Source organism: Mustela nigripes, chromosome 11 (assembly GCF_022355385.1).
Source record: "Mustela nigripes isolate SB6536 chromosome 11, MUSNIG.SB6536, whole genome shotgun sequence".
NCBI classification, from domain to species: domain Eukaryota; kingdom Metazoa; phylum Chordata; class Mammalia; order Carnivora; family Mustelidae; genus Mustela; species Mustela nigripes.
In genome coordinates this window covers 23,105,493-23,119,317 of record NC_081567.1, presented here as the reverse complement: position 1 = coordinate 23,119,317, position 13,825 = coordinate 23,105,493, and the positions used below count along the sequence as shown (strand labels likewise).

At 36.9% G+C, this 13,825-nt stretch overlaps 1 protein-coding gene across 1 annotated transcript in view; it reads left to right on the top strand.

Annotated features, from left to right (window-relative positions):
• Positions 1-13,825, top strand: part of LOC132027307 (phospholipid-transporting ATPase ABCA3-like) — a 139,502-nt gene that overhangs the window by 53,433 nt on the left and 72,244 nt on the right. Inside the window, exons 9-11 of the mRNA XM_059416059.1 lie at positions 1,585-1,766; positions 4,065-4,202; positions 8,864-8,993. Of these exons, the coding sequence (XP_059272042.1) occupies positions 1,585-1,766; positions 4,065-4,202; positions 8,864-8,993 (450 nt within the window). The remainder of the gene's footprint in view (positions 1-1,584; positions 1,767-4,064; positions 4,203-8,863; positions 8,994-13,825) is intronic.

Below are 13,825 nucleotides of genomic sequence, written 5' to 3'. Positions count from 1 at the left end.
TCCCACTCCCCCTGCTTGTATTCCCTCTCTCACTGTATCTCTCCCTATCAAATAAAAGCACTTACCATGTTAATCACAGTTTTTTTTAGAAATTCCTGGTCTGATGATCCTAACATCTTTGTTATATCAAAGTCTAATTCAGATGCTTGTTCACTCTCTTCAACCTATGTTCTTTGACCTTCAGTATGCCTGATAATTTTTTGTTGTAAGATGGACAAGAGGGGGGCACCTGGGTTCTCAGTTAGTTAAGTGTCTGACTCTTGATTGCAGCTCAGGTCATGATCTTAGGATCCTGAGACTGAGACCCCCATCAGGCTCTGTGCTTAGCAGGGAGTCTGCTTGGGATTCTTTCTCTCCCTCTCCCCTTCCCACTTTCATTCTGTCTCTCTCAAATTAAATAAATCAAATCAAATATTAACATAAAAAAATAATGAAAATAAAGTGAATCCCTTATAAGCAGTTAAAAAAAAAAAAAAAGGTGGCCATGGAGTACTGGGTAAAAGGAACCACACAGTAAATAGGCCTTTAGCGATGTAGAGATAAGATATGTAGCTCTATGACTTGGCTTCAATCACTTGGTAAGTTTGTACCCTTGGACTATGAACTCCATTAGTGCTTCTCAGTTTTTTGCCCTGCTTAGATGGGTCAGGATGGCTCGAGGGAACTAGAGTTAGGTATTTACCTTCCCCTAGGTGAGTTAGGCTCTGGTAAGATAGTTTCTTATGAAGAAAGGCCTGATTAGGAATGAAGTGCACAGGAACATTTCCAAATAGCTCTTTCCCTCTCCCTCCTAAGAGTATGAGGGGATTTTTCTCTGATATTCACTGTAAGGAATTGGCAGGGCTCCCAAAGGTAAAACTTGCAAAAGCCTCAATGACTTGATCCCGTGGAATATTTAATCCTCAGGCTTGTTTACCCTGGGTTTGGCAATTCATCAGTTATAGTTTAGGTTTTCCTACCCCAGTTCTCATTCCCTTGGAGGTTTTTGCTTGAAGTTTGTTTCATTAAATTCTCTGTGCCTGCCTGTCTGTCTCTCCAGTTGTGGGGGCAGTGGTTTGCCTTGTGACCTCATGTCTCTAATAGATCTAAGAAGAATTTCAGTTCACCTTTTTACTTCTTGTTAGGATGGAGCGGTGATTCCTGCATTCCTTACAGGCCAGACTTGAAACTAGAAGCCAAACCTTGTTTTTGTATTTATGAATGTATTTCCAAATGTATATATCTTGCTGGTTATTTCGGTGGAGATTCACATGAAAGAGAATGGAGTAATAGGGCCGCCATCACAACCAGTAGGTCTGTTTATGGCTTTAAAGCTTACTTTATGGACTTTTTGTGACTATTTTTGTTTCAGTCACTACTAACTTTTAGTTGAGTTTGGCTGTAGAAAGAGGCAAATTGTTTCATTACTTACTTTATTATCGTCTTGGACAGCCTGAATTTCAAAGTATCAGTGAATAGCAAACAGACAGTACCTGTCTTCAGAGAATACCAATACTTTCTTATTGTTTAATGATGAAGTAGCTGGATAAGTTTGTTCTAGTCACAGTTGGGCACCTCAGGTAACTGTCTACTATTATGTTTCAGAATATGGTGTCCAGTGGGATAACATCCAGTCACCAGTGAGCCCAGATGATGATCTTCGTTTTGTCCATATTATGGGAATGCTTTTATTTGATGCTGCCTTGTTTGGCCTTATGGCCTGGTATATGGATGCTGTCTTTCCAGGGAGGTATGGTGTGCCCAAGCCTTGGTATTTCTTTGTGCAGGTAAGTTCTAATGATTCTGTCATTGAGAGAAACCCCAGTTCTTATGTATTTAGTTTGTTAAACAGTGAACGTTGTTACCTTAAACACCCTCTCTGTGGTTCTCCAGTCTTATGATACTAATACAGTTTTTATTCTTTCTGAAATAAAACCATTACAAGTCAACTTTGTGACATGTGCAATAGAATCAGATAGCTTTCTACAGGAAAAAAAAATCACCTGTCTGAGTGAATGTGTGGTGGTGCCCTTAGATCCTAGTGAGGGCGAAATGAATTGTGTCTCATATCTGGTTTATCAGCACCTGCTTTTTTTCTACTATTAGCCCAAATTACTTAGAATCAAAGCCACAGCAAAGTGAGAAGCATCTCTATCTTAGTCTATTTGCAGTCTACTTTTTTATTGTTCTGTGGTTCAAAGTGAATGGTTCCCAAACTCTTAGTCTCAGAAATCCTTTATACTCCTAAAAATTATTGAGCACCCCAAAGAGCTGTGATTAATATGGGTTTTATCTATCAATATTAACCATATTTAGAAATTAAAAGAAATTTAAAAAATATTTGTCAACTTATTTAAATATATTACTAATAAATGCATTGCATGTTGAGGTCAGGATTTTGGGGATAAATAGCTTTTTTTTCAAAATTTAAAAATATTTGAAGAGTGTCCTGTTTTATAATTTTTTTCAAATATTTTTTATATTTACTTAATAAAATAACTAGATTCTCATTGGAGAGCGTATTTCTGCTTTTAATTTTTTGCATTATGTTTTTTTGCTTGAAATATATGGAGAAAATAAAACCTCACGCAGATACGTAGTTGAAAGATGAGGAGTATATCAGTAGCCTTTTTAACAAATTTGGGTATTTGCTGTGTCAAGACTAATGATAATTTTCTACCAGGTAGTTGAAGTTTGGAATCTGAAAACACATTAACAAGCATTTCTTATTCTGTTTCATAATAATATTCATTGGTGTATCTTGTGATCTGATAGATCTTTAACCATGCATAAATTTGTAACATCATATTTTGGTTATTTGAAAAATATTGGTTCATCAATACAAACCTTCCAAGTGATGACACATTTCATCATACATTATCAAAGCATCATTTATTAATATCAACATGATGTTATGATAGTTTTCAAGAATTATAAATTTGTCACGCAAGAGTAGGTATCAGTTTTTCAAAATTCTAGTTTTCACTTGAAAGTTCCAGTTACATCATTAGCAGCAAGTATTGTCAGTTCCTTTCTTTTAAGTAATAAGATTTCTCCATTAATTTTCTTTTTTTCATGGGTAAAGTGATAGAAGTTTACTAAGTGAATATATAGTAAAAGCTCTTAAGAGTGAGAGAGGTCCCGACAGGATTGCTAACAAGGGCCTTTACAGTTGGTCTTTTATAGAAAGCTAACCAGCGAACTTAAATCCTTTCAGCACCTTCAATGGCTTCCTTCCTTTTTAGGGTCTTCATTAATTTTCAAGAAAATGTCTGCTAGATATCCAAATCTAAAGAACCATAATTTTTGTATCTGTCATTCTTTCAGAAAAAAGTGGATTCCATGAAAAAAGTGGCTAGTTCACAACTCAAATGACACAAGTAATTTTTCTTAGAGCTTTCATTATATTTTCATTTGCTATAGAAATGCTTTATTCATATTTCCCATTTCATCACACAGAATATTTAAAGTATCATATTCAAGGAATGAAACTTAATAACTAATTTTTACTTTTTCATAAAAGACACAATTAAGTGAAATAAATTGATTTATTACTGTGTCTAGTGGTGAAGAGGATGGTGATTGCTTAGTACACTTTTATGTTACTAATTTGATTAGCATTAAAGCACCAGGCATTTTATGCAACATTTCTTTTATACCACCAATGAAGATATCAATGCAATAGAAAGATGAATAATGTATTTTTAGAAGTATTTTTATGAAAAAGAATTTTGAACTCACAGACTCATGAAAATATTTAAGGAATCTCCAGGTATCTATCTGTATACTGCATGTCCAAATAAAAACACTCAACTTAGAGTGATAGAATGCTTTTTGCCAAACCATTTTTAAGTAGATTTTATTTTGTTTTTCTTCTTGGACAGTGAGCTTTTAAATAACAGGTTTTGTGCTTACTGTGTAGAAGTTCACATTCTAGGTAGTTTGCTTTCAATTTTGTTTCAATGTATGTGGTTCAACCCATCTTGAAACCAAAGTGAAATGAGCCAAAGTGTTAAGAGCGTTTCATTTTTCATTGACATCATTTCACTGACATCCTGATGACTATGGTTTTGGTCTTTTCTTAGAAGTCCTACTGGTTTGGTAAAGCTTTAAGCGTTAAGTATAAAGAAGATAAACGAATTATTGACACAATTAAAAGTGATTATTTTGAAGAAGAGCCTGTTGATTTGGTGGCTGGTATTAGGATCCAACATCTATACAAGGTACTGTTTTCTAAGTCTCTTTTCCCCAATGCACAGAAAGTTAGTTGATGGTGTATAGTAAATGTTTTCACTGGCCATGGTCCTACCTCCCCACCATAAGATGTTAATAAAAGTTGTATTCAGCACATTCATTGACAAAATAAAAATGAAAGATGTGCAAATAAAGTAAAAATCCATGTATTTATCATTTCTTCAGAATGGAATACAGCTTTGTATTATGATAATGGTGTCTTTTACAGTATTCCCACTATAAGAGCTAATGTCTAGCTGGGACCATGATGATTTGATGCGTAAATATTAATTTATGTTTACAGTTATGGTTTTACTTGTTCTACCAATTATGCATTAGACTATTTGGCTGAATTCTCTTTTGTCCAAACGTTTGGTGAGGAGGTGTTCCTGGATATATTAGTTTATTTGGATCAATTAAGTGCCCCTATGTAGGCCTTTGTTGCTATAAACGTTGCTCTTAGTACAGCTTTTTGTTATATTATATGAGCAATTACTTGCAAAAAATGAAATGGAGGAATCTGGAAGAAATGGAGGCATTCCTAGAAACATACAAACTACCAGACTGAACAGGAGGAAATAGACAACCTGAACAGACCCATAACCAACAAAGAAATGGAATCAATAATCAAAAATCTCCAAACAAAAGTCCAGGGCCAGATAGCCTCCCTGTGAAATTCTACAAAACATTTAAAGAATTAATACATGTTCTTCTGAAGCTGTTTCAAAAAAATAGAAATGGAAGGAATATTTCCAAACACTTTTCATAAGACCAGAATTACCTTGATCCCAAAACTGGACATAGACCCTACCAAAAAGTAGAATTACAGACCAATATTCTGGATGCAAAATTTCTCAACAAGGTACTAGCTAATAGGATCCAATGGGCAACATTTAAAGGATTATTCACCATGACAAAGGGGGATTTATTCCTGGGCTGCAAGCCTGATTCAACATCCATAGATCAATCAATATGATACACCACATTAATAAAAGAAAGGGTAAGAACCATATGGTCCTATCAATAGATGCAGAAAAAGCATTTGACAAAATACAGCATCCTTTCTTGATAAAAACTTTCTGCAGTGTAGGGATAGATGGTACATACCTCAATACCATAAAAGCCATATATGAAAACCCCACAGTGAATATCATCCTCAATGGAGAAAAACTGAGAGCTTTCCCTCTAAGGTCAGGAACATTACAGGATGTCCACTCTCACCACTGTTGTTTAACATGGTACAGGAAGTCCTAGCCTCAGCAATAGACAACAAAAAGAAATGAAAGGCATCCAAATTGACAAGGAAGAAGTCAGACTCACTCTTTGTAGACAACATGATATTCCGTGTAGAAAACCTAAAAGATTCCACCCCAGAATTGCTAGAACTGATACAGGAATTCAGCAGAGCCACAGGATATAAATTGATGCACAACAGTTAGTTATATTTCTATTCACTAACAATGAGGCAGAAGAAAGAGAAATCAAGGAATTGATCCCATTTTCATTTGCACAAAAACCAGTAAGAGACCTGGGAATAAACCTAACCAAATAGGTAAAAGATCTGTACTCTGAAAACTGGAGAACGCTTATTTTTTTTTTTTTAAGATTTTATTTATTTGACAGAGATCACAAGTAGGCAGAGAGGCAGGCAGAGAGAGAGAGAGGAGGAGGCAGGCTCCCTGCTGAGCAGAGAGCCCGATGCGGGACCCGATCCCAGGACCCCGAGATCATGACCTGAGCCGAAGGCAGCGGCTCAACCCACTGAGCCACCCAGGCGCCCCCATGGTTAAAGATGTTATTTACTTATTTGACAGAGAGAGTGAGAGAGCGGGAGCATAAGCAAGGCGAGTGGCAGGCAGAAGGAGAGGGACAAGCACTGAGCAGGGTGCCTGATGTGGGGTCTGATCTAGGACCTTGGGGTCATGACCTGAGCCAAAGGCAGTTGCTTAACAACTGAGCCACCAGGCACCCCTGGAGAACACTTATGAAAGAAATTGAGGAAGACACAAAAAATGGAAAAGCATTCCATGCTCATAGATTGGAAGAACACATGTTAAAATATCTGTGCTACCCAAAGCAATCTACAAATTCAGTGCAATCCCTTTCAAAATACCATCAGCATTTTTTTTCACAGCACTAGAACAAACAATCCTAAAATTTGTATGGAACTGGAAAAGACCCCGAATAGCCAAAGCAATCCTGAAAAAGAGAAGCAGAGCTGAAGGTATGAAATTCTGGACTTCAAGCTATATTGCAAAGCTGTAATCATCAAGAGAGTATGTAATGGCACAAAAACAGACACATAGATCAATGGAACAGAATAGAGAGCCCAGAAATGGACCCTCAGCTCTATGGCCAACTAATCTTCAACAAAGCAGGAAATGATATCCAATGGAAAGAAGACAGTCTTTTCAACAAATGGTGTTGGGAAAATGGGACACATGCCGAAGAATGAAACTGAAGCACTTCCTACACCATACAAAAAAAAAAAAAAAAAGGATGAAAGACCTAAATATGAGACAGGAATCCATCAAAATTCCAGAAGAGAACACAGGAAGCAACCTCTTCTCCCTCACCGCAATGACTTTTCATCGGACCTTCCCCTTTTACCAGCAAAACACTTTTCCACTCCTCCTACTGGCCTGCATTGGCTTAGAGTCTCTGCTGGACCCAGGCCGTGGTGGCCGCCCACAGACTCTTGTCTGCTCTCAGAGGTGATTAGTCTGGGGAATACATAAAAGCACTCAGAATACTACCCAGGCCCAGTATCATACACTCCCACTCCCCTTCCTTTTCCTTCCTGCCTGCTGGACACATCTCCAAAGGCAAGGGAAACAAAAGCAAAAATGAACTGAACATAATAAAAAAAATTTTTAAATTTACCCCAAAGATACAGATATAGTGAACAGAAGGGCCATCTTTACCCCAATGTTCATAGCAGCAATGGCCACAGTTGCCAGACTGTGGAAAGAGCCAAGATGCCCTTCAGCAGACGAATGGATAAAGAAGATATGGTCCATATATATGATAGAGTTTTATGCCTCCATCAGAAAGGATGAATACCCAACTTTTGTATCAACATGGACAGGACTGGAGGAGATTATGCTGAGTGAAATAAGTTAAACAGACACATATATCTATGTGTCATATGGTTTCACTTACTTGTGGAGCATAAGGAATAACAGAGGACACTGGGAGAAGGAGAGGAGAAGTGAGTTGGGAAATTGGAGGGGGTGATGAAGCATGAGAGACTGTGGACTCTGAGAAACAATCTGAGGGTTTTGGAGGGGAGGGGGGTAAGGGTTGGGAGGGCCTGGTGGTGGGTATTAAGGAGGGCACATACTGCATGGAGCACTGGGTATGTGCATAAACATTGAATCTTGGAACACTGAAAAAATTAAAAAAGAAAAAAATTTAAAATAGAGACTTTAAAAAATGAACTATTAGGACTTCATCAGGGTAGAAAGCTTTTGCACAGCCAAGGAAACAGTTAACTAAAAGGCAAAATACATGTGGTGTGTGTGTGTATACATACACACACACACTGGAATTTTACTCAGCCATATAAAAGAATGAAATCTTGCCATTTGCAATGTCATGGATGAAACTAGAGGGTATTACATTAAGTGAAGTAAGTCAGAGAAAGATAAATACCATATGATGTCATTCATATGTGAAATTTAGGAAACAAAACAGATAAACATAGAGGAAATGAAGGAAAAATAAAATAGGATGAAAATTGAGAGAGAGGCAAACCAGAAGAGATGCTGAACTCTAGGAAACAAACTGAGGACTGCTGGAGGGGACATGGGGTGGGGGATGGAATAACTGGATAGGGCACTGGTTGTAATGAGCACTAGGTGTTATATGCAACAGATGAATCCCTAAATTATACCTCTGAACCTAATCAGAAAAGCTATATGACTTCAAGGAGCTTTACTTGACTATTTTATACAAAGTAGCACCATCTACCAATGTTACTACGATAGGTAATCATTTACAGGTTTTTGATTTCTATGTGTTCCTCCTACTGGAATTTTTCTGTCACGAGAGCAGGAGCTATTTTGGTCTTCTTCATTAATGTATTCATAGTACCTTACACAATGTATGCCACAAAGTATGGGCCCACAATAAATATTTGTTGACTGAAGGGATTGATTAGCAGTGATTTGTTTTAGTAGACGAGGTAGAAGGAAGTGTGTAAGGTAAGTTGGTCTCAGGTTTCTCTCTTTATATCTATGTGGGTTGTGGTAAGGAATGTGGCATGAGGAATACATTTTCAGGTATGCTAATGAGTAGTGTTTGGAGTACCTCAAGGAAAGTATAATGTGTGTCCACCATGAAGTTCTAGAACTTAGCAGGAAGACATAAAGAAGCAGACTGTGGTGTTATCAGCCTCAGGACAGTAGCTGGACTGAAGTGGGACTGACTGAGATGAGGAGTTTTGTAGACCTACTTTTAAGGTCTCTGCATATATTGCCTTTAAATATTGTTTATTTTTTAGTTTTATCTTTTTAATGCTTTGGCTTTTTCTTCTTTTGAGATTAATGTTCTTTCATTTTGTTCTTTTCTGGATAGTTGATAGACATACCTGCCCTTTATAAGCAGTAATAATAAACAGAAAGCTAGTACTTTTTAAAAATTTTCACAGGAATTCACAGTGGAGAAGGACACCATCGTAGCAGTAAAAAACTTAACACTCAATGTATATGAGGGTCAAATCACTATTCTTCTGGGTCCTAATGGAGCAGGAAAGACTACCACCTTATCGATTCTTACAGGTAAGTTTTTAGGGTCACCCTGATCACAGATACCATACATCAAACTCTGAAGCTTCTGTGTACCCTCTTGACATTGACATCATTGTTATTTAAGTTATATACACAGTTGTTGATTAATTCACACTCTTCTTAAAGTGCAGAACATTTGTTACAAAGTTTATAAATCAGTATTTGTTTTTGCATCTCACATGCCTTTTCTTCATAATATATTATTCCCATTGGTGAATGCAAACGCCCTTTAATTTTCAATTCTTACTCATTTATTCTTTCCTGTTCTTTTGTCTTACTTTCACTTTGATTCCCCTGTCCCCTTTGTAGGAAAATTATTCTAATTCAATTTACATAGTTTTCATTGTAAAATATCTGATATATATTCTGATGAATGGATTATTATATATATTAAAAATTTTTCAGTCAACAAAACTAAAAGGCAATCTACAGAATGAGAGAAGATATTTGCAAATGACATTACAAATAAAGGGCTGGTATCCAAGATCCATAAAGAACTTCTCAAACTCAACACCCAAAAAACAAATAATCCAGTCAAAAATGGGAGGAAGACATGAACGGATACTTCTCCAGAGAAGACATACAAGTGGCCAATAGACACATGAAAAAATGCTCCACATCACTAGTCATCAGGGAAATAACAAATAAAAACCACAATGCGATACCACCTTTTACCAGTTAAAATGGCAAACAAAATAGGAAACAACAAATATTGCAAGGATGTGGAGAAAGGGGAACACTCTTACGCTGTTGGTGGGAATCCAAGCTGGTGCAGCTATTCTGGAAAACAGTATGGATCTTCCTCAAAAAGTTAAAAATAGAGCCACCCTACAGCCCTAGCAGCAGTGTCCACAATAGCCAACTTCAGAAGGAGCCAAGATGTCCTTCAATGGATGAATTGATAAAGAAGAAGTGGTACATATATGTACAATGGGATATTATTCAGCCATCAGAAAGGATGAATATCTAGCATTTACATCGACATGGATGGAACTAGAGGGTATTATGCTGAATGAAATAAAGTCAGTCAGAGAAAGATAATTATCATATGGTTTCACTCATATGTGGAACATGAAGAATAGTGCAGAGGACAATAGGGATGGGGGGGGAAACGGAATGGAATCAGAGAGGGAGACCAACCATATGAGACTCTTGATTCTGAGAAACTAAGGGTTTCAGAAAGGGATATAGGTGAGGGGATAGGGTAACTGGGTGATGGCATTAAGGAGGGTACATGATGTGATGAGCACTGGGTGTTATACTGAACTGATGAATCATTGAACGTTATCTTAAAAACCAATGATGTACTGTACCTTGGCTAATTGAATTTTTTTTAAAAAGATTTTATTTATTTATTTGACACAGAGAGATCACAAGCAGGCAGAGAGGCAGGCAGAGAGAGAGGGGGAGAAGCAGGCTCCCCGCTGAGCAGAGAGCCCAATGTAGGGCTTGATCCCAGGACCCTGAGATCATGACCTGAGCCGAAGGCAGAGGCTTTAACCCACTGAGCCACCCAGGCTCCCCTTGGCTAATTGAATTTAAGTTAAAAAATTTCAAACATTCATCCAAGATGAAAGATTGTGCACCCTTACCTACCAACTAGATTCTACTATTTTTGTATTTTGCCACACTTGTCACATGTCTATTGATCCCAATTTTAGGCATCTCAAAATTAATTTTAGATGTTAGTATACTTCTTACTAAATAATTTGATAATATCATTAACTATAATTTTCTTTTGTGTAAAACCTTATTATGATGAAACACTTAAATTTTGTGAGTGTGTGTGTGTTTTGCTGAATTTTGATATGTGCATACATCTCTGTAATCCAATTGCCTGTTAAGCTGGAGAAATTCACTACTATCCCAGAAGAGTCTCACTTTGCTCGAGTGATCCACTTGTAATTCATAGCAACTGATAGATTTCAGATGAGGCAATAATTTCGTTCATGTCATCACTGTATACTAATAAGCCAGGTGTTTGGGTTTTTAAAAAGGAGTTAAGGTTCATTTATTTATTTTATTTTTCAAATTTTATTTAAATTCCACTTAACCTATAGTGTAATACTAGATTCAAGAGTAGAATTCAGTGATTCCTTACTACATATAAGACCCAGTGCTCATCACAGAAAATGACCTCCTAATACCTATCACTCATTTAACACAACCTCAGCCTACCTCCCCTCCAGCAGCCCTCAGTTATTCTGTGTAGTTTTTTGTTTCCCTTCCCCTATTTTCATCAGTTTTATTTATTAAGTTCCATATAAGTGAAATCATATATTTGTCTTTCTCTGACTTATTTTTACTTAGCAAGATACACTCTAGCTCCATCCTGGTCATTACAAATGGCATTCTTTTTGGTGACTGAGTAATATTCTGTTATACATATATGCCATATCATCTATACCCATTCTTCAGCTGATTGCCATTTGGGCTCTTTTCACAGTTTGGCTATTGTTGATAATGCTGCTGTAAACATCAGGGTACATGTACTCCTTTAAACAAGTATTTTTGTATCCTTTGGATAAATACCTAGTAAGCACTTGCTGGGTTGTAAGGTAGTTCTATTTTTAACTTTTTTGAGGCACCACCATACTGTTTTCCAGAGTGGCTGCATCAGTTTGCATTCCCACCAACAGTGTAAAAGGGTTCCCCTTTGTCCACATCCTCACCAAAATCAGTTGTTTCTTGTGTTGTTTATTTTAGCCATTTAGACGTGTGAGGTGGTATCTCATTTTGGTTTTGATTTGCATTTCCCGGGATGCTCAGGTGATGTTAACATCTTTTCATAGGTCTGTTAGCCATCTGGCTATCCTCTTTGGAAAAGTGTCTATTCATGTCTTCTCCCCATTTCCTAACTGGCTTATTTGTTTTTTGAATTTGTTGAATTTGATAAGTTCTATATAGATTTTGGGTAGTAACCTTTTATCAAATATGTCATTGCAAGTATCTTTTCCTATTCCAAAGGTTGCATTTTAGTTTTGTTGATTATTTCCTTCACTGTGCAGAAGCTTTTTATCCTAATGAAGTCCCAGTAGTTCATTTTTGCTTTTGTTTCCCTTGTCTCTGGAGATGTCTCTAGTAAGTTGCTATGGCTGATGTTATAGAGGTTGCTGCCTTTGCTCTCCTAGAGGATTTTAATGTTTCCTGTCTCACATTTAGGTCTTTCATCCATTTTGAGTTTATTTTTGTGTATAGAGTAAGAAAATGGTCCAGTTTCATTCTTCTGCATGTTGCTGTCCAGTTTTCCCAACCCCATTTGTTAGACTTTCTTTCCATTGGTTATCCTTTCCTGCATTGCCAATGATTAGTTGACCATACAGTTGTGAGTTCATTTCTGGCTTCTCTGTTCTGTTCCACTGATCTATGTGTCTATTTTTGTGCCAGTATCCTACTGTCTTGATGACTACAGCATTTTAATACAGCTTGAAGTCCAGAATTTGATGCCTCCAGATTTTCTTTTCTTTTACAAGATTGCTTTAGCTATTCTTGTCTTTTGTGATTCCATACAAATTTTAGGATTGTTTATTTTAGTTCTGTGAGAAATGCTTATTGTATTTTGATAGAGACTGCATTAAACATGTGGATTGCTTTGGGTAGTATAGATATTTCAACAATGGGCAGTCTTTCAATCCATTAGCATGGAATGCTATTCCATTTCTTTGTGTCTTCTTCAATTTCTTTCATAAGTGTTCTCTAGTTTTCAGAGTATAGATCTTTTCCCTGTTTGGTTAGGATTATTCCTAGGTATCTTATTGTTTCTGTTGCAGTTGTAAACGGGATGGATTCCTTGATTTCTCTTCCTTCTGCTTCATTATTCAGGTATAGAAATGCAACAGATTTCTGTATGTTGATTTTGTATTGTATGACTTTCCTGAATTTCGGTATCAGTTCTAGCAACTTTTTGGTGTAATATTTTTGTTTTTCTGCATAGAGTATCATGGCATCTACAAATAGAGAAAGTTTGACTTCTTCTTTACCAATTTGGATTCCTTTTATTTCTGTTGTCTGATTGCTGAGGCTAGTACTTCCAGTTCTTTGTTAAATAACAGTGGTGAGGGAGGATATCCTTTTCTTGTTCCTGACCACAGAGGAAAAAGTTCTGTTTTTCCCCATTGAGGATAATATTTGTTGTAGGTCTTTCATCTATGCCCTTTATGATGTTGAGGTATGTTCCCTCTATTTCTACTTTATTTAAGGTTTTTAATCAAGAATGGGTGCTATACTTTGTCAAATGCTTTTTCTCCATCTATTGAGAGGATCATATGGTTCATATCCTTTTTTTAAAAAAATTTTTTTCAATTTATTTGTTTTCAAAAAACAGTATTCATTATTTTTTCACCACGCCCAGTGCTCCATGCAATCCGTGCCCTCTATAATACCCACCACCCGGTACCCCAACCTTCCACACCCCCGCCACTTCAAACCCCTTAGATTGTTTTTCAGGGTCCATAGTCTCTCATGATTCACCTCCCCTTCCAATTTACCCCAACTCCCTTCTCCTCTCTAACACCCCTTGTCCTCCATATTTGTTATGCTCCACAAATAAGTGAAACCATATGATAATTGACTCTCTCTGACTTATTTCACTGAGCATAATCTCTTCCAGTCCCGTCCATGTTGCTACAAAAGTTGGGTATTCGTCCTTTCTGATGGAGGCATAATACTCCATAGTGTATATGGACCACATCTTCCTTATCCATTCGTCCGTTGAAGGGCATCTTGGTTCTTTCCATAGTTTGGCGACCATGGCCATTGCTGCTATAAACATTGGGGTACAGATGTTGTGAAAAGAAGGGCCATCTGTACCCCAATGTTTATAG